At 33.7% G+C, this 20383-nt stretch overlaps 3 protein-coding genes across 7 annotated transcripts; 1 reads left to right on the forward strand and 2 right to left on the reverse strand.

Moving 5' to 3' along the window:
* Positions 1-1035: 1035 nt before the first annotated feature.
* On the reverse strand, positions 1036-5518 carry LOC140970138 (uncharacterized). The gene is made up of 13 exons (XM_073431736.1): positions 5387-5518; positions 5118-5232; positions 4940-5018; positions 4725-4800; positions 4360-4443; positions 4153-4257; positions 3835-3915; positions 3644-3708; positions 2535-2604; positions 2381-2458; positions 1809-1906; positions 1594-1729; positions 1036-1443 (listed from the first exon to the last, which is right to left on the reverse strand). The coding sequence occupies exons 1-13, from the start codon at positions 5444-5446 to the stop codon at positions 1297-1299; spliced, it is 1194 nt and encodes a 397-aa protein (XP_073287837.1). The 5' UTR covers positions 5447-5518; the 3' UTR covers positions 1036-1296.
* Positions 5519-9536: 4018 nt separating this feature from the next.
* Positions 9537-15962, forward strand: LOC140970148 (probable trehalose-phosphate phosphatase F). 5 transcript variants are annotated; one of them, XM_073431756.1, is made up of 13 exons: positions 9552-9688; positions 9810-9853; positions 12883-13388; positions 13498-13638; positions 13725-13796; positions 13928-14053; positions 14146-14202; positions 14305-14406; positions 14514-14591; positions 14725-14794; positions 14871-14941; positions 15047-15139; positions 15320-15962. In XM_073431756.1, the coding sequence occupies exons 3-13, from the start codon at positions 13122-13124 to the stop codon at positions 15371-15373; spliced, it is 1131 nt and encodes a 376-aa protein (XP_073287857.1). In that variant the 5' UTR covers positions 9552-9688; positions 9810-9853; positions 12883-13121; the 3' UTR covers positions 15374-15962. The 5 variants fall into 5 exon arrangements, with proteins under 5 accessions (XP_073287856.1, XP_073287857.1, XP_073287860.1 ...); XM_073431755.1 differs by lacking the exon at positions 9810-9853 and having other exon boundaries at positions 9537-9688; XM_073431759.1 differs by lacking the exon at positions 9810-9853 and having other exon boundaries at positions 12844-13388.
* Positions 15757-19848, reverse strand: LOC140970147 (flavin-containing monooxygenase FMO GS-OX-like 4). The gene is made up of 7 exons (XM_073431754.1): positions 19076-19848; positions 17951-18021; positions 17132-17284; positions 16942-17024; positions 16720-16855; positions 16447-16620; positions 15757-15998 (listed from the first exon to the last, which is right to left on the reverse strand). Exons 1-7 carry the CDS (start codon positions 19665-19667, stop codon positions 15798-15800), a joined length of 1410 nt encoding a protein of 469 aa, XP_073287855.1. The 5' UTR covers positions 19668-19848; the 3' UTR covers positions 15757-15797.
* Between the last annotated feature and the right edge of the window lie 535 nt (positions 19849-20383).

The raw sequence follows: 20383 nt of genomic DNA on the forward strand, positions 1-20383 counted from the left end.
TATATATTAGAACTCCATATAACTACCATGTTCTCATATAATATGAGTTCTCCCACTTCTTTGTGGGGAATTTTTATGCCCGTGTACTCTTAAAACAAAATCATGAGAATAACATCGAACTTACTTTGAGTCAATCAAATCAAGAATTGTAATAGACGGAGGTTGATATCAAACTAGGAAGCTCAAAATTTTCGATTCGTCCCCGATAAAATAAATGTCTATTTTTTTTATTAAATGTACCAATGATGCAAAAAGTTGAAGATGGGTAAAGGTTTCGAAGAATCTTGATATGTATATCATACTTAGTAGCAGGCTGTGTTATTTGGAGCTTTCGATATTTTTTAAACTTTGACTAACTTATTTGCTTTACATCCTTTTCCTTTTTCCATTACCAATCTTAAAGTTCAAATTCGTACAATTTGGTTTCAAAATTCAGTGCTAACCCTTTTTTTATTTTTTTTAAAAAAAATATCTTCTAAGAATTTATGCCTTCAAAACATATCAAAAGTGTCCAAGTTGATGTGCACGTGAATGTTAGATAAGTGATCAAAAATTCGATTTCATATGTCAACACATTCTCGAGCGAGTCTGTCACACAAAACTATTATTTTAATCCGAGAGTTTATTCGATAATACTAAAAATTAACGACTACGAATTCTCATGTAATGAAAAAAAAAATTATTACAAAGAAACTTTCCTCGTGAAATAATAAACGGTTTTTATTAATTCATTCACGAAGAATATAATATTTAGTATATAAAATCTTGACCATACTTCAAACCTGATATTAGTAATTAAATGACCAATCCCGATGTAAATGATAACTGAAACCACATTCATTTTACAGATCATTTGCAAGAATAGACTTTTTTTGTGTGTGTGTGTGTGTGTGTAAAATTAAAAAAAAAAAATCCTCATTTCACTTTTACACATCACAATACGTTGCACCAAGGGTTTTTCGAGATCTATATTTTTAAAAGTTTTTTTTATACAGGACTATTATTCCAAATAATCCTACATTTTACTACAGCACATAAACGAACAGCTCATTTTATCAACATATATATTTTGTGCTTAAAAATCACGAACATGCAAAAATTAAATTGAGCTACACGTTAGTTCAAATAACTGGAAACAAGCTAGGTACAATCTAGTACCAAGAACACCAACCAAGTTTCACTGCCCAGAGATTGGAAAGGATTACAACATCAGCAAACTGACTCTTATTATATACGGGCTTTCCGAGGATCCGCACGAGCGCAGGCTCATTTATTACGAGTTACTCGCCAAATACCTTACACATTAGGAGGTGGCCATATCTTTCCAAATAATTCCTCCACTCGTTTCGATTGATTAGCATAGCCATCCATTCCAGTAGCTAGAAGCTCCACTGCCGCAGGACCCATAGCTGAGGAGAAGCTATACTGGTCCCACGTAACAAGCTGAAAATTATTCGGGAATGATCAAATGAAATAGAGTTAAGTTATTTGATTAAGAGTAAAACTGTTTGATAGGTCAAGGGAAAGAAAATAAACACTCTTCAATTGAGGCAACTTCTCATGGAAAATAAAAGATCAGAATATAAATCAAACCTCTTCATCACTAAAATTATAGGAGGCAGCTGACAGTGGAGATAGCCGCCTAATGAGAGAATATTTCTCATCAGGAGGTGTCACAGAATCCTTTAGAGACTGCAATATCTTTAATGGGGAAATGATGTAGTCAACCCTGCATGCAAATAAATATGAATATATAACAGGTAACCAGAGCTTGAAAAAGAATGAAACATGGTCAAAAGAATAATTACCCTAAAAGGTTAAAGACATCCTGCTTGTTACGAATAGCTGCAGCCATCAATTTTGACTTATGTCCATATTTATGAATGTAATTGTAGGCTTTTGTCACCTATGTGGCAAATGATATAAACCACACAAAGCATTAGCATCCACTTTCTCTTTGTAAGGAAAAAGAAAGAAAATATGAGGGTCACCATTGTAAATCAAATTTCTGAAGGGAGAACATGATTTACCCTATAACAAGTTGAGAAAAGTAAGGTGAAAGTTTAAGCAGATAGGTAAACTTGAAAGTAAACATGAATAAGCATGACAATGATCGACACCTCGTGCATTTTTATTTCATGGTTTGTTTAACGTTCAAGGCTTTGACTTTTGAATTATATGCTGAGAAAAAAAGGTGGAATGTGATTTCTCTGTTTCTCAATTGTGAATGCATCCTTGAGGTTCTAGTCATTGGTTCAATGAATGCCACCCTCATTGCGGAAATCAACCCAGTGGAATGTGGCATACTTGATAGCATGTAGAGAGTAGAGACCATCAATATGTAAATGTTATATGCAAAGTAGCAGATCATTGAACTGACCAAAGCCAACCCTGGATCTTCTCCTCTTCTAAGAGCATTTCCTACTTCAGGGTCATCAGCATGACTCCGTGCCCAGTCCTACCACAAGGTTATGACCATATCTTTATTATCACAGTAAAAGTGTCAATGAGCACAATACAGAGAAAAATATTACCCTAAGTCGACCAACAAAAATTTGAATAACAGAAGCGCCAGCTTGAGCTGCAGCTGCAGCTTGACAAAAGCTGCAGGTTCAGAACAAAGATGGTCGTAAAAATGTATCAGCCGCCAGATTTACAGCACTTCAAAGAGGGAAATACTTCCAGGACCGTTTTTCAATACTAACATGATTTTTATGACATAAAGTTAAGCAAGGTTGGGGCATATTATTTCCTTCATACAATCTAAATGTGGCACAAGACTTCGAAAATTTAGTAAGTCATATAAGCCACTGGTAATCACAGATACTGCAGACTTTACAAAAGTATAACATAAGACATGAATATCCTTAAAAACACTTGGATGAGCGTTTTGAAAAAGTGTGGAATTGTTTACAATCTGGTGAGTAGATCATATATAATTACTAAGAAAAAGACGAGCTGAAACAGCAGTCCTGGAGATTACCAAATCAGAACCTCAGGAGACTAGGGAAATGATGCTGATATTCCGAGAAACAAGGTTGTGGACCTCTCATAAGAATTTTAATGTTTGCTTAGTTTATAAATGGATACTAGCTTTCACAGTGTACTTATCGTGGTTGGTGCATAAACAAACAGTATTATTTAAGCATAAAAACCATAAAACATTTCTTAAAACAAGGAAATAAAGATCACCACCAACTCACAACTAGTTCTTGGAAGCTTTCGCTCCATGTAAGAGCGAATCAAGAGAAAGCACAACAAAGTAATTGAAGCTCCATTTCATCACCAGTTGCACACTTTGAGGATGTTCTTAGCAATTGAAAAGATGGTACATTATCTCTGTCAAAGAAATTACCAATAAAAGTAAAGGCTTTCTCTTAACCCATCCCCAACCCTCATAAATCCAGAACAATAGATTAAAGGATGAACAAGCTATAGGAGAAAGAGCAAAAGACCAATGCCAAATGGAAAAAAAAGCATCAAACATTGCGGACAAACATACAAACATTTTATACAGATCCAGAAAATTCGTAACATCAAAAGGACTGCCGCAGTCAATTTTTTCCATGTCATGCAATATTCAAAATCTTTCACCAAGATCTTCAATTCTTTGAATAAAATAAGGCTAGAAATCATGTTATACCTGTAGACAAAAGTCATATGTGTCTGTATGCCCTCTGACTCCAGTAACCGTGATGCTTCAATCCCCTAGAAAAGAGCAAATGATATAGATACAAAGGTGAAGCAGCATGATTTACAAGAAGGAAATGTTCATTGAGAACTCCTGCATTCCTCCTCAAAAGACAAATAATAACCTTGACCAATGACACTAACCTGCCAAGTTGAAGGAATTTTGAACAACAAACGTTCTGGAGGTACTTCAATTTCTTGATACAGTTTCAGAAGGTCATATACCTGAAAATTGATTTAAAAACAAAAGAACTGATGAATGAGGCGGTGAGACCATGATGTCTCATCACATGGATCAAAAACAAATATAATGAGGATGGCAGCATATAATATAAATGATTAACGATTAACGCCTCAGCAGAATTCATTCAACAAAAATTATGATGATTTAACTTCACACACAAAATAAGAAAAATAGGCGGTATTAACAAAATCTGTTAAAATTTTCAAGAGAACAATCACCTTTTTAACTATTCCATTTGTGTCATAGGCAAGACGAGCATCAACTTCAGTAGAAACACGACCAGGTACAAGCTTTGCAAGATCGCCCCCAACATTTACTAAAGCCTAATAATTCATATATCAATCTTTATGATCGTCCAGTCGAATCTTCATTCAAGATAACAAGAGCATATCACTCTAATAAGATTCCAATTCATAGAAGACTACCTTGTTAAAGAAGTAAGACATGCGATCATCGGACTTTCCTAAGGCGTAACAATGTGGATCTGCCAATGCAGCGTCGACTGCACTCTGGACATTATGACAAAAAAAAATTTATAGCAATGTGTGTATGCAAGAGGAATATACTTACTCTGTATCAAAAGCCTTTTTATATCACTCTTCAAAAAAATTAATATCTTAACCTACATCTTACCGACATACACTACTACAAGAGTCTACAATTTTAATCTAGTCGAATACCAGCACACAACATAGACACAGTTGCCCATACACGACTCTTAGAAAATATGCTTCGAGTTTGTTTGTCTGTTCCATAGAAAAATAATAACAAATATAAACGATATAATTACCCTGAACTTCGTGTCAGGAAGGCTACAAATACCCAAAAGTAGCGAGGAGCTGACAGTGGCAGCAGTTGGAGGAAACCTATGGCCAATATCGTTTTCAAATCATCACCTCATTCAGATGGACAAACTCAAAATCATATCCGTTGGACTGACACAATCCCAAAGAAACATGCAAGCATAACGAAATTTTATATTCAAGAAATAATCAGAAATCTAGCCTCTCGAAATCATCGAAAACGACGGTATCAGGAACGATCTCACTGAAACTAGTCACTGCATCCAACTCGGTGCTCAACCCTATTAGAAATACGAAAAAAAGAAAACAACTCAACGATACAAATTGCGACAAAAATGCATAAAATCAGACGAAATGTAAATCAGATACTGGAATCTTACCAATGTCAAGAGACGAAGAGAAGTTAATAGAAGCTCGAATCAAAGGAAAAACACTCAGGTGCTCCAAATTGAGATTTGGTTTCGCCGGTTGGGCTGCTAATCGGAGTTTCCTCCCCTGTTCCGATCAACAAAAATATTACACAAATCAATCAAACAATAAAAATTTAGACGTTCAACAACAGAATACACACCTATAACAATCAAAAGCCTGGAATTGAATTTTGCATGCAGGAATCAGGCACGAAAGCGTGTCAGCTTGCAAGATTTACCTTGAGAGAGGAAGAAGATAGGAGAGCAGAGGATAGCGGAGATTGCAAAGCAGCTAACATTTTCAATTTGTCACTATGAAGTGGAAAATACCCAAGCTCCAGTGATCTGAGATATATATTAATTTTTTTTTGTCCCATTTGAGGGATTGGCGAGGATGAGGGTCCTTTTCTCAGCCTAAATGATAAAATTGATTTATTCATTATTATTCTAAAATTAACGACATATTCATCAATAAAATTTAATTATTCTATATAAATTGAATAATGTTCAATCGACATATTAGTTTAATTATACATGATGATATTCAACTGCATGTATGAAATATGCATGTATGAAATGACTAATATGTAAACGAAGGACCTCGAAAATTTTGATCTTGATAGAACATAATAATTTATACTGTATTACTGTGTTTGATTTATTGTTCTTTTTTTTTTAAGGAGATTTATTGTTCTTAATTGAATACTAAAAATCATTTTTTAAAAAGGTCTATTACGTGTTAAATGTAAATTTTAGTTAATTAATTTTAGAAAACTCAAATATGAAATGAATATTGAATAATTTAGAGGAGATACATATCAAATCACCAATATAATTAATTTCCATGGTTGGAATTTGTCGTAATTATTTAGTATATTTTTATACTATTTTTCTATAGAAAAATAATATTAGTGTTGTCAAGAACACAAATATTATAAAAATTTACAACAGTAGAAAAAATTCATATCACAAGTAATTGAGACACGAATGATATTAAACAATTCTCCGTAATAATTTTGATTTGTTTAGTCTGTTCAATTTAAAACAACTATAAATCAAAAACATTAACCAAATAAAAAATTTCCAAAATTAATTAATAATAATAACTTAACCAAATTGTCGACTTAGTTGATTAAAAAAATAAATAAATTAGCATTTTTATATATAATACGAGGAGCAAACTTATGAATAATTATTCAAATTGTCATTTTCTGAGGTAGGTGAAAACTGAAAACAGAGGGTTGGTTGAAGAGTGTATCAAGGGGCAATTAAAAATTGAGAAATTGACCTTCAGTTTTCGGCCGTCGATTTTTTTTGTGTTCAGTCACAGGGTACTTTTTTAGTACCACATTTCCACATGAAGTGTACCACATTTTGTATGACATAGTACCACAATTTTGTGGGTAGGGAGTGAACCCAAAAAAATATTTTGATTGGGGATTTTTCACCAACTTCTCCATTAAAAATTACACTATTTCAGCGTGGGAAAACTGTAAAATAAGAGAAATTATCGTTATTAATATTAAATATGTGCTGATATATTATTGAATATTACTCTAATGGTAGTATATCATTGACCAACATGATATTATTCTTTGATCTCAATGATTTTTATTCATTTTTACATGTGAGATCTACAGGAAAAATCACAAACCTCGTTTGTAAGAATAAACATGGTGTTGTATAAAAATTTATGGAAAATCAAGTGGGAACATTACCTTAAGTTTGGCATGAATTAAACATTTTATTTCAAAATCAGATTGTTCGATGTCGACACCACGGACCTCATACATGAGAAAAAGTGTTGGCAAGGATTTCTCCAATATCTTTCATTTGACATGCAAATTGAATATGACAAAGACTCATAAAATTATGTTAGCAAATTTGAATTCGAGACATGAAAAAAATTGTTATCTTTAAGACGAATTTGCCCTGTACACGGTGCTGACGATATATGATCATAATATTCTCTCAATATACAACAACTTCTAATTTGTGATTATAGTATTACAAATCACAACTTTCATAACTAGAAATAAAGTAAACTCTCTTTTAGAATAAAAGGAAAATATGTAAACAATATTAGTGCAAAATATATTCAGAAAAATCTAATAAAAATAGTCTTTTTATATTGTTCTTTGATAATGTATTTATACATCATATCAATCTGTAGTATCTTTTTACAAAAAAATCAGATGAAAAACCATCAAGGGGCATAATATTTTTAGATTTATTCCGGAAAATATTTGTTTTAATCAAAACTAAAATTTAGAAAAATCATAACACAAACATGTCTAAATATTAAAATGATTATCCTAATACGAATATATGGCGCGTTTGATTCGAATTTGTCTCGATAATTCAACATATAATGCCCAAGGTGGGCAGCCAATGATACTAAAATGCATTTTAACTCTTTGAGATGAGTAAAATTTGAAATCAAATTAAATAAACAATAAAATAACAAGATCTAGAATTCTATGTATAATAAAATATCCAAGGTGGACAATCAATGATATTTTTTACAAACATTTTTTCGGACAAACTTATTACACAAAGTTCGTCTAATTATTTGCAGGATATTCTGTTAGCCGGAAAATTTTTCTAAGAGTGATGCTACATGTACATCCATATTTGTACATCAATTTGTACAACAAAAAAAATTCAATGCAAAAATTCAATTTGTCAAAATCTCACTATATATTGAATACAAAATCTCACGATATAACAGTAAAATCTAACGATATAATAGTTGTAAATATCGTTGTAACGATATATTGGTTGCACCTTTAGTATTAAAACTAAAAAAACACCTGATTAAATTTCTAAAAATAAAATAATAATTGAAAGAATCCTTGATTCTAGATTATTTACGTGAGCGACAATCTTCGATGGGTTGTTATTTTGATTTCGAGAGTCCGAAAAGTCATCGTTTCCTTTATTTTGCTTCTTCAAACGTACGTCCAGGAAAAATCTTCGAATTGATTTAGCGTATTTTAGAGCCCAAAAGTACTTTTTTGTCTCTGGAGTTTCCAGTACAGTACTTGCTTTGTTCGTGATATAGTGTGTCAAGTACGCTAAATAACCTTTTTCTTCCAACAAATGATTTTTTTTAATTACTTTATTTGGGTAAAAATAACGAGAAATTGGCCTTCAGTCCCTAGCCGTCGATTTTTTTTGTGTTCAATCCTTGGGTACTTTTTTAGTACCACATTTCCATATGAAGTGTACCACATTTTGTATGACATAGTACCACAATTTTGTGGGTAGGGAGTGAACCCAAAAAAATATTTTGATTGAGGATTTTTCACCAACTTCTCCTAAAAATAATGGGTATACCGTCTTTTAAATAAATAAATGATAAATCGATATATAAACTTTTGTTAATGGTTTAATTGGATATGTTGTATTTAAAATAAGGCGCATATCTCTACAGTTTAGGAAAAATCTTTAATATTTATGGAAACAAATCAAATTAATCCTATAAATTGTTTTATATAATCCTTTGTTCCTCTAATTGATTAAAATTGATCTTCGTGTAATTATTATTTTTATGTACATTTAATCTCATATTCGACGAAATATTGATATAGCTGACTAAAACTGAAGTCTGACGTGGAAAATGGAATAGATGTGACAAACCAATTTGCTATTGTAAGACCAATAGCAGATAATAAAAATATTGTATACACCAACTTACATGACCAAATTGTTTTTCCCCAACAATTAATAAAGCAACAGATTTTGATATATTATAATTTATAATAAATGAGAAGTCTAGAATAATTAATTTTAAGGTTATAATTTTAATTTTTTATAAAAAAAAAATACCACTATAAATTTACAAAAATAATTGCTTTTAATTTAATAAAAATTTAGTAAGTGAGAAATATACATCGATACTTTATATATACTATTTATACTGCATTATAATATATGATTGGGAACAGCTTATTAGTTATTTTTATTTTATTTCATATTTTATTACATATATATATACATTGATTTATAAAGTTCTTCTATTATACATTTTTATTATTTAGTCAAACTATGTCGAAAAGTAGAGCAACTATTTTTTTGGCGAGGTGAATATTATTATTACAGGAGATGACGTTCGTGGGGAACATAAATATAAATTGAGTAGGTATCTTGTGAGACGGTATCACTAATCTTTATATGTAAGACGAGTCAATTTCATCGATATTCATAATAAAAAATAATATTATTAACATAAAAAGTAATATTTTTTAATAGATGACATAAATAAGATATTCTATCCACAAAATTGATCCGTGGGAAAAGAGGAGGACCGGAGGAGACATAATTATTATAAAATAAAATCACAATATTTTATTGAATTGTTTCCCAACTCAAGGACCGGAAGGGAAGGTGTTGCCTTGTCTTGCACGTCTTTTTTCTCGGCCATCCAATTCTATAAATTGTTTGCCTTTTCCCAAACCATTTTTCCTTTCTCCGTTGCTTTTTCTGTTTTCTGTTACGATAGGGTTTCTCCTACACCAGCCATTGTTTTTCTTTCACAGGTACAACATTTTCTCCTTTCTCTCGTCTTCTTCGTTTTTCGTGTCCCTTTTCTTCTTTGCTTTTTTTTTTTTTTTTTTTTTTTTTTTTTTTTTTTTTTNCGATTTGTTGGAGTCTCTTTAGGTTCGGAATCAGCTTTGTCATCTTTTTGCTGGGTATTTTATCAGGTGTGAGATTTTTTAATATTCTAGTGAATCAATCATTAACCAAAAAAATAAAATTATAGAGTCTCCTTTATGTGATAAATCTTCCAATGGGATCTGCTTTTGTCCCGTCTGGATTTGTTTCTTGCGTAATCATGCATCAGCAATTTTGGTCAAATTTGCTTCTTCTTGTTTTTTTTCCTATCTGGGTTTTCATCAGAATGGTTGAATTGATCTGGTTCGCCGATTATTTTTACGGCCTTTCGTGGTAACCAATGTTTCGGATTGTTCTACGATGTGTGTGACTAATCCTTTCTGCGTAAGTTTGTGTACTCGGGGCCCATTGGATCATTCGCAGAACTGAAAACCTGGTCTTGAAAAGCTACTTTTCAAGAGCCACTGTTTGTTGGTTCTTTCGTTGTCGGTTAATTGTGTGATTAGATGTCTTAATCAGTTTTTTCTTGGTTTGGTATGGGAAAACATATTTGATTATTTATGTCATTTTCAACCTTTTTTTCGTGGTTCCCCATGATAAAAAATGAGATTGATAAATCCATTTATTTTAATTAGTTTGTCTCTGGCATCCATTTTCTGTTTTAGATTTAAACCGCCGTTTCGATGTGTCCAACGAGCCTGGATTTTTCTTGAACATGTTTTTGCGTTTCATTCTTTCTTGCTTAATGCTTTTTATGTTTGGGGGACGGGTGACATATGATTTTTACTGTTAATTCTTTGATATTTCTTAATCTGAATCAAGTTGAATAAAATTTTAGCTGTTTTTTTAATATGTTCAAAGTTTCGTGATAGGCTCTTAATGTTCTTGGAAAAATTAGTTTCGTCATAGGCTCAGCGTCACAGCTGGCAGTTGATGCAATTTTTTTTTAAAAAAATTAATTTCTCTAGCATATGAAATGTGAAAAAGGAGAAGTGAGGACCATCACTATGCATAGTCCATGGCAAATTTTTATTTCATGGTGATGGGTCGACCTAAAACTGTCATAGAGAGATGGCACATATTGGCTGCTTCTTCTTCTCCGTTTCCCTTTTTTTGGAAAAAAAAAACGCGCTAGGCGTGCTTTTATAAGAAAAGTAGAGGAAATCATATCCAATAGGCCTACTGTGTTTTTTTAATGATTTTTAATGACCGCGCTACGCGTTCGTTCGTAAAGAAACATAAAAATCATACAAGTGAAGCGGTTCATATAAGCTTAGAGGAAATATATTTTCCATAAAGAAATTATTCAAGGGAATTGGGGGTTTATTTGGTTAGTTTTCCAGTATTTTTTGGAAAAATCGGAGATCGTGGAGTATGTTTGATTATGTTTCAGGAAGGAGATGTTTTTTACCATAAATGTCATGTTACATCAGAATGAACACTTAGTTAAGTTTTAAATAAAATATATATATTTGTTTTTTAAAATTTTATGATATAATGTATTGTTTTAGAACATAATATTAATAATAGAATAATTTTGAAGCGTAACGAAAATTAGATATAAATAATGACTGTATCGAGGAATGTGGATGTAAGTTGAAAATATGTCTTTGGGAAATAATTATAAAATAATGTGGGAAAAATATTTTCCGGAATGATAATCAAACATTGCCTTGATTTTTCTATGTTTTTTTCTTTAAAAAAATATTTGGGAGTAATTAGTAAACAACAACTACTTGTTTGATCTGCCTTAATAAGCTTTAGGTATTACTTGTGGAGTCATACCCTCACAATAAGAAGGTGAAAAGAACTTGAAATATGAGTTTACTTCAATTCTTGACTATATTTAGATTATTAGATTAGTTTTGATATATGCTCTGCCAAATTCATTTAAGATTCGAGAAGTTGATTTACAGATCGCAGGAGTTACATTAAAATGTTATCCTTTTACGGGATCTTATGCAAGTCAAGAAACGAACATGAACGAAAACGGTTATTATGAATCATGTTATTGACAAAGGGCTTTCTATTATGCCGTTTAAGGAGAAAATGAAGACATACATGTGTATAATCTAGTTGTCTCTTGAAAGGAGGTAGCCCTTTATCTTGGAGATTTTTTATAAAACGAATTCAATTTACATTATCCTAGATTATTTTAGAGATTTATAATATACTTTCTTCTTCCTTAAATTGTGTGTCTTAGTTATCACATCTTTTGGAAGGTTCCAACTTCCACATCTTAAAATTTAAATACTTGGAGAAGCAAAATGGGATTTTTTTGTATATGATGAGACTGAAAAACCGTGGGAAAAAGCTCTCATGAAAAATAGGAGTTTCTTTCACGTACGCTTCATTTCTTCTTTTGTTGGAAAATTTTGAACATTGATACAAAATTAACAAATAGATCTGTAAGTCAGTTGTCAATGACTAACGTAAGCAATATTATAGTCGAGCATATTCCGTCGTCTTTGTGACCAAGGAGATACCGACGCAAGCATTTCTTGTATCATGTGTGATGTTTGCTCTTACATTTTGTTTCAACTACTTTCGGGCTCTGCAAAATTTGTTTTGTTCCTTAAGGTTACTTGAACATATTATCTCATAGATTGCTTTTTTCGTCTATAAAATAAGGCAGACTTAGCATAAATATAACGCACATTGTGAGTTTGCAGCTATCAGTAGCAAGCAAGAGACTTTTAGAATATTTGCTGCAAGCATGTATTTCACTAATTTTTGTTCCAGTTTCTATTTTTTTAAATCTCTTTGGCTTTAGCTTGATTTTGACAGAGATACTTGTATTTATCATCCAGAAATCTTTCTATAAATATATTGTTCTAATTTGTTCTTTCGGATTCAAAATGAGTAAAATATGGTTACAATTTATAGATTCAGGGTGAAATATGATGTACACTCTCTTGGGGAAGATCATTTGCCTTAATTACTTCCACAACTTGTGTGAATCTGAAATTTTATTGATTTAAAAGAGAATCTAGCATAATGTCAATTTTATTTGTTGTTCGTGTTTTCGAGTGCTTGTGCTTCACAGTCAATTTTGTGTTGATTGGTTCTATTTATTCAGCAATAATTCACTGATAATTAGCAGCGGTTCACATTTCAGGAAAAGGTGTTCCAGCCACATTACATTTGTATTAAATTCTTTCAGAAAAATAATTGTGTTCCTCGTTTAAATGTGTTACTGCATTCAACTCCTAGCTATATGGAATGCTCCTCCCGCTCGCCTTGCATCAGTGACAAAAAGGCATTGAAGAGTTGGTTTTCCATTGATAAAACAATCTGATAAAAGAGAATTCAGAACTCATTTTCTGCCAACTCCAGTTGGAAGTACATAAAAACCTGATGGATTTGAAGTCATCAAAAGTGTCTCCTGTTCTTACGGATCCTACACCAGTGAACAAATCGAGGCTGGGGATCCATTCCAGTCTCTTACCATCATTCTCGAATAGTGTTTCTGCAGTTCCAAGAAAAAAGCCCGGAAAACTAGACGATGTTCGATCTAACGGCTGGCTCGATGCAATGATATCTTCATCCCCTCCTCGTAAAAAGGCTGTCAAGGATTTCAACAGTTTATCGGACGAAACAGATATTGCTTACCTGTCTTGGATGGTTTAGTTTCTTATTCTTCTAAATTAATGATGTAGCGATTGGTTATCTAATTATTTATCATTTCGAAATCTTTATTGATACAATTTACCGCATTCTTTTCTTCTGGCAGATTAGATATCCATCGGCTCTCAACTCCTTCCAACTGATCATGGATGTTGCGAGGAATAGGAAATTAGTGATATTCTTGGACTATGATGGAACTCTTTCCCCCATTGTGGACGACCCTGATCTGGCTTTTATGTCTGGCGAAGTAAGAATTTCTCAGCTTTCAAACATTTCTATCTTAATGAATTTCTGTTTATTTTCTTATATTAATTAAAACAATCTTATTTTCAGATGCGTGTTGCTGTAAAAAATGTGGCAAATCATTTTCCAACAGCTATCATCAGTGGAAGAAGCCGGAATAAGGTTCGTATATGTAGAAATGACTCTGTACAAGCAGTTGTAAATTTCATAGTTTTAGTCCTATATATGTTTCATAGTTCATACTAGTGCAGCTATTGATTCAAGATATAACACTAATTCAAATATTTTCCCAGGTTTATGAATTAGTAGGACTTAAAGAACTCTATTACGCCGGTAGTCATGGCATGGACATCATGCTCCCGGCCAAAGACACGGTGTCTGGAAACAATTTAAACTGTGTCAAGGGTACTGATATAGAGGTTTGAATTTGATAGCCCTGACTCCCACTGCTCGTTTTTCCTTGTTCTATGACATGCTACGTATACATCTTCTCAATTCACACGTTCTACAGGGGAAGGAGGTGAATCTGTTCCAGCCCGCGAGTGAATTTTTACCCATGATCAATGAGGTAAATTGTGCTTTGCCTAATTAACAACGCTATGTTAAAAAATAGTAATGTTTCGACCAATGAATAATCATGTCACATGTTTTTCATTTGTCTATTTTCCAGGTTTATACCGCCCTTGTTGAGATTACAAAAGACATTAAAGGTTCAAAAGTGGAGAACCATAAATTTTGCGTCTCTGTACATTATCGTAACGTAGATGAAATGGTAGGCATTCGTTTGATCCCGCTTTCTTCATGTTATATAATTTTATCATTCTGGGAATCGTTAGACTGTTTTGTGCTAAAATAATTTTCTTGAGTTTCACCTTGCAGAGTTGGCCTGTAATTGCACAGCATGTTCATGACATTATGAAGGAACATCCTCGATTAAGACTAACACATGGACGAAAGGTATTTTACGTCCCAACCTTCTATAACTATTTTAGAGCGTAAATCTTACGTACAAAATTCGTTAAATTGGCCCCCTTAAAAGAGACAATTTTTTGTTATTAAAAAATGTTATTTTTATTTTCTGATCTGATAGGTATTAGAGGTTCGGCCGGTGATCGAGTGGGATAAAGGAAAAGCAGTCGAATTTCTTCTGAAATCGTTAGGTTGGTAAAACTTCAAAATGGGTTGTAACAAAATTGTGACTGATGATTCATAAATTTACTTGAAAATTTCTTACAGGATTTAGTAATCATAGAGATGTGCTTCCTATATATATTGGAGATGACAGAACCGACGAAGATGCTTTCAAGGTAACATCCTAATTTTTTGACAATGGTTTTGAGGATATGCTATCTTTGACGCATAACCATGGACCGAGATTCGAGACTGATTTAATTCTATGATTTACTTGTTAGGTACTGAGGAAGGAATATCGAGGACACGGCATTCTTGTGTCTGCTGTCCCTAAAGAAAGCAACGCTTTCTTCTCTCTGAGGGACCCTTCAGAGGTGAGATTTATCAATATCTTTACCAACAGTTCTTGTATGTTCAGGCAATTGCAAAAATCTTATGATCTCATGCTTAAATTTCATCTTGTAAGGTTTAGATTAATATCTTTACCCGTGTCTTATAGTGCATATATTGATCAAAATTTTGAGGGGCAAACACTTGAAACTACATGAATGCAGGTTCAATATTTCCTCGAATCCCTCGTCAAAAAGGTGCAACAAGATGAAGCATAGAGAAACTCTGAGAGGAGTGTAGAGCCATCTTCGTATGATACATGTTTAGTATATCTATCTTCGAAGTTTTTCCATTTATGTGACCAGTGCTTATGTCACATAGATTAGGCTTTTGGTAGTTTCTCTAACTTATTATTCTAAAACCGGTTGATTATATGGAATTTTCTCTCGCTTACTGTAAAAAGCTTTCTTGGATTAATTATGGCTATGTATTTATATTGCAATGCGTTTATATTTCAAGCTAAATTACAATATTTTTCTTTCTAATAACCCAAATGGGATGTCCAAATCAGGTATACGTAAATTGGTTTGATTTTTTTCGACAAAAAAAGTATACATTGTATAGCTCCAAACCCACGATTACGAAAGACGTGGTTTGAGTCTTTATATAAATCATAGTGAAAAAATTATTTATTAGATAAGGCTACAAAGAGATCTTGACATTGGAAATGTATTTTTCGAAGTCCAGATGAGCCAGGGAGATCAAATCTTCGTCTTCCCACTCGTCGCGGTATGTCTCTGGTGCACTTCTCTTTTTCCTGCTAGCCACCAAATACATTGGCTTTCTCCATTCTTCGGTTGGAGGAGAGCCACTCTGGCCAGCTAACCAGTCATTATACTCGAACTACAATCAAGAATTGGTATGTTACAAGGGCCACAGAGGAAGGACATTGATATTCCAGACTTGGATACAATGGTTTGTTATAATAATAAAATCTTCAACCATAAAGCGCGGTGAGTTGAACATAGCCTAGTTCTGATACCGGACAGATTTTCAAAATGGAGAATACAAGCAACTTATTTGAAAAGCATCTATGATCGATAAATAGACCGATCAAAAGCGAATTTGATTTGTACCATTTGACTGCGACTAATATTCCCAGGTACAGCACAGATACAGAATAAAACACAAACTGCAAAGAAACAAGATACTCAAGCAAACTACAGCGAGAACATAACCTTTAAAGTAGAGTTGATCTAAGAGTATCTCACTTAATATCGTGGTAAAGACAATAAAATCTGAAGTAATAAATTATTTTTGGATGAATCCATTAGGTGCATGAGTAATTTACCTGAAGGTCGCCGACTCTATGAGTGAACCGCTTAGCAATGCCAGATGCTTCCATTGATGAGTAAAAACCTTCAACATCAGCCATCATTTCATTTATTGTTGGGAGGGGAATTTGACCGGATAAAACTCCAGCTAACCACTTGCATTGGTATTCAAACATGGGGAAAGGTACAACCTGGATCCAATTTAACACTGAGGTGGTTCTAATTCGATTTCAAAATCGTCACAATACATAAATCTATAAAACAAGGATAGTGTAAGATATTATCAAAACCTTCCATGGCAAGCCAACAAATGAAATCCATGGGGCTAAGGCTGGTGGAAAAATGTGCTTGTACAGTGGACCGACACGATTGTCATCCACAGTCACGACTCCGTTTGTTTCAAGAAATGGGAAGTGATACTTGTACCTGGATAAAAAACAAAAACTGGTTAAAACAAACCTTTCTCCATTTCAGTTTAGCATAAGAATATCTTTTCTCATTTTCATGTCCACCCTGTGCAGTGAAGGATAACATCGGCAAACACTTCTTTTCCATCTTCAAAAGCCACAGTACCATCTTTACAGACATAGCTGATCTGCAACAATTGATATGACAAAATTATCTGGTAATTTGAAGACATACCACATGAATTCAAGTCTCTTGTTACACATACTAGTGGCCCGTGGGACACATTGATTGTACCATTGAATGGAGCCAAATATTTTCATGACCCGAGAGTTTTCCAAGTTCTTCAATTTGGACTGATCTGGATGCAATGTGAACTTCTTTAGCCACTTCAGCAATATCTCTGGAGATATCATTAGCACTTGCAGCACTCCCAATCAGTACCACAATCTGCGAAATAACCAGAAAAATGAAACCCACTTTCTTCCCGCAAAATACCGCACAGACAATCATATTTAGTCTCTGATCTTTGCCCTAAAAACAGACTGGGTGACATTTCAAATTTGAGCAGGTCTTTGTCACCACCATCCGTCAAAATTTGGCGGCCATCCTAGAAGTTTGGCGGCAGAATAATCTAATCTTTTGTCCCTAATAATTACCCTAAAAACAGATTGGTTACCAATGTTTAGGGCTTAATATAATTGGTCCCTAGCATTTTGAGTTTGAACAGTTATGGTCCCAAGGGTCAATTTTTTGACAAAATCATAACAGCTAACCTCTATGCGTTGCTTAAAGTTCATGAAATTTCCAAAACAAACGCTGTGTGTCCATGAACAGGTAGAGCCCTTTCCATTACATCCTCTACCTGACTCGTTTAAAACTCACAGGACTTTCTGTCATTTTCTGTAAATTTCGTGGACCAACAGCACATTCAAATCATCAAATCCACAGTTCGCTCAGCCTTCTTAATCTAGATTCAGTTAAGAATCTTCCAGTCATTCACTTGAATTAAGCTGTGGCTGACTGGCTTCATCTATCTTAAAGTAATGGAAGGGAGGTCATGAAAATAGTACATGCAAGTATGTTAAAAATTAAAGTAATGCACTCGGCACATACTTGATTGCGATAGGGCTCGGGAACACGATAATTGTGGCTATGAATTTGTTTCCCTGGCCACTCATCAATCCCTGAATGTTTTAAAATGTGACTGACAATCAAAATTCCAAGCTGAAGCTGCTGAACTAAAAAATTTAAAGCATTTCGAAAACTAAAATAAGAATTCTTAAACCACAATTTTATATTCAAAAGCTTGTTCCAGGATCAAATACAAAGTTGCACGTTGTACAGAAGCGAAAGAACACCCGTGACTGTAATTACTCGTGACAAAAATTTTAAATCTCCTAATATGTTTCTTTCAATCCACACGAGTTCCTCTCTGCTTCTAGAAAATCAATTTTCAGGTATGTAGCAACGAATATTTCCTTTAGTTCTGATAAAATCAAGAAGTAAGAAAGTTAGAGAGGCTGAGGTGATTATATAGGAAAAACCTGTATTATCAGGTTGATAGGGAAAATAATACTCCAGACCTTGAAAATGAAACAATATACTAAAATAAAATCGAGTATCTCATGTCCTTTTGTCAACAGAAAGAACATATTTTTTTTAAAATTTTTCAAATTTGGTAAGCACTGTTGAAAGAACATCCTGAAACTAATATGCAAAGATGATCTCTTTCAAATTGTAAAACATGCAAAGATGATCTCTTTCACATAACCTTTCATCAGTACTCGTAACCACTCTATGCAGCAGCAGAGAAAGGTCAAGGTTGCTTACTGCAGTGATGCCAACCCCGGCACTAAAACTTAATGCACAACGTGTTGCAAACTCAAGTTTCTTTTTTTTTAACAGCTACAGAGCATTTAAAAGTCCTCCAATAATAAAATCTAAATAAACGCCATTACAAGAAGATATTAAATAAAACAAAAATGCACTAGCAACCAAACATACAAGAGTTCTAGCCCCCCACCAGCATGTACCTAAACTAAGAGTTTCAAAACCTGTGTAGGATGCATACAAAGTCTTCAATTTAACTTGTACAAAAACAGATTCCTGAATTTTTACCAAGTTACTCAAAACTCTGAAAGCAAGAACATTAATCAAATTAACAACAATCAAGCAAGTGCATATACCGGAATAACATAATCATAATCCAATATTTTATCTTGCGCTAAACGAACCTACCTGGTATTTCAGCAATCCGAGGCTCCGTATAATGTCCGTTGCAAACTACCACAGCATCATAAACTTTATCATCTTCACGACTATCACCAAATTCATTTCTCTTTCTTGATCTCACCATCCATTTGTGATCTTCCATCATCCTCACATGACATACCTCACACCCAAACCTTACCAAGTCCCGCAACCCAAACTCATCCGCGAAATCCTTCAAATACTCCAACACCTCCGCGTGTCCCGGAAACCTCCGAGCATCCCTCCCGGGTTTTTGGCTAGCGGAAAACGGGAAGGCCCTGAAACCCATTACTTCCCGGGGGAGGTTCGTGCGGAGGGATGCATAGAGGCTGGATTGAACGATTTGTCGCATCGGATCGAGTCCCATAAGGTTGGACTCGCTCTCGGGAGTGTAGGCCCACGTGCCGCCAAGTCGGGTGTCCCGCTCGTAAACCACGACGCTATGGCCTTGGAGCACAAGCTCCCGGGCCGCAGCAAGACCGGCAGCGCCAGCGCCAATCACAGCTACTGTTCTGGAGGCGATCACTGGCATTGCCGCTATGGAGAACGGGACCGTCGCCGTGGGGCTGTTTATAGTCATGAGCTGCTACTTTTACCCGATGGATTGATGAAATTAGACAAGAAAGTTAAATACTTTTTTCACTCCATTGATTATTTACGGTCATTCAGTTGGTGATGAGATTCAATCTACTCCGGCACTTTCTTCTCAGTGATCATATCCATTCTCTTTGTCCACTCTTATACCATCTTCTTATGTACAACTTTTTCGGTGGTTGATTTATCAAAAAAAATCCAATCATAGTTGCAAATAACAAAAAAATTTATTTAATTTGATTGGCCTTCTTAGGACTCTAAAAGTAAGTGACATTGGTATTGTATAACTAAGGGTGACATCCAAACAAATGAGATTTTGGGTTCAAATTCAACTTGTATATAAGTGTTGTAGTTAAATTAAATTTTTTTTACCTATTATTAAAAAAATCTCAAGATTTTATATCTTATGATATCTATAAGTCACGTATTTTCACAATGATATTGATATTGTCCACTTTAACATAAATCATTATGGATTTATATATGTATTTTAACATAAAAACTTAGGATCAATGGAGATATCTACCGACTTATAAGTTTATGATTTTCCCAAGTATTTCCAATAGTTACGGTACATTGTATAAGCATAATTCAAGATTAAATTTGTCTAGAAAAGTATCGACCACTCATGAGTGAGAACCCTCATTAACCGGGCCACCACCCGAATGAACCTAACATTTTTCAAGCCACATCAAACACCAA

Source organism: Primulina huaijiensis, unplaced genomic scaffold, assembly GCF_012295235.1.
Source record: "Primulina huaijiensis isolate GDHJ02 unplaced genomic scaffold, ASM1229523v2 scaffold43369, whole genome shotgun sequence".
Taxonomy (NCBI): Eukaryota; Viridiplantae; Streptophyta; class Magnoliopsida; order Lamiales; family Gesneriaceae; genus Primulina; species Primulina huaijiensis.

Excerpts from the sequence above, each read along its gene's own strand:
- LOC140970147 (XM_073431754.1), bottom strand. The coding sequence starts at position 19,667 with ATGACTATAAACAGCCCCACGGCGACGGTCCCGTTCTCCATAGCGGCA. Across the intron at positions 17,025-17,131 it reads ATATTTGGCTCCATTCAATG|ATCAGCTATGTCTGTAAAGA; the intron begins GTACAATCAATG and ends CAATTGTTGCAG. Across the intron at positions 15,999-16,446 it reads ATAGAGTCGGCGACCTTCAG|TTCGAGTATAATGACTGGTT; the intron begins GTAAATTACTCA and ends TCTTGATTGTAG.
- LOC140970138 (XM_073431736.1), bottom strand. The coding sequence starts at position 5,446 with ATGTTAGCTGCTTTGCAATCTCCGCTATCCTCTGCTCTCCTATCTTCT. Across the intron at positions 5,233-5,386 it reads TATCTTCTTCCTCTCTCAAG|GGGAGGAAACTCCGATTAGC; the intron begins GTAAATCTTGCA and ends TGATCGGAACAG. Across the intron at positions 1,730-1,808 it reads GATGTCTTTAACCTTTTAGG|GGTTGACTACATCATTTCCC; the intron begins GTAATTATTCTT and ends ATTTGCATGCAG.
- LOC140970148 (XM_073431755.1), top strand. The coding sequence starts at position 13,122 with ATGGATTTGAAGTCATCAAAAGTGTCTCCTGTTCTTACGGATCCTACA. Across the intron at positions 14,592-14,724 it reads GACTAACACATGGACGAAAG|GTATTAGAGGTTCGGCCGGT; the intron begins GTATTTTACGTC and ends CTGATCTGATAG. Across the intron at positions 14,942-15,046 it reads CCGACGAAGATGCTTTCAAG|GTACTGAGGAAGGAATATCG; the intron begins GTAACATCCTAA and ends TTTACTTGTTAG.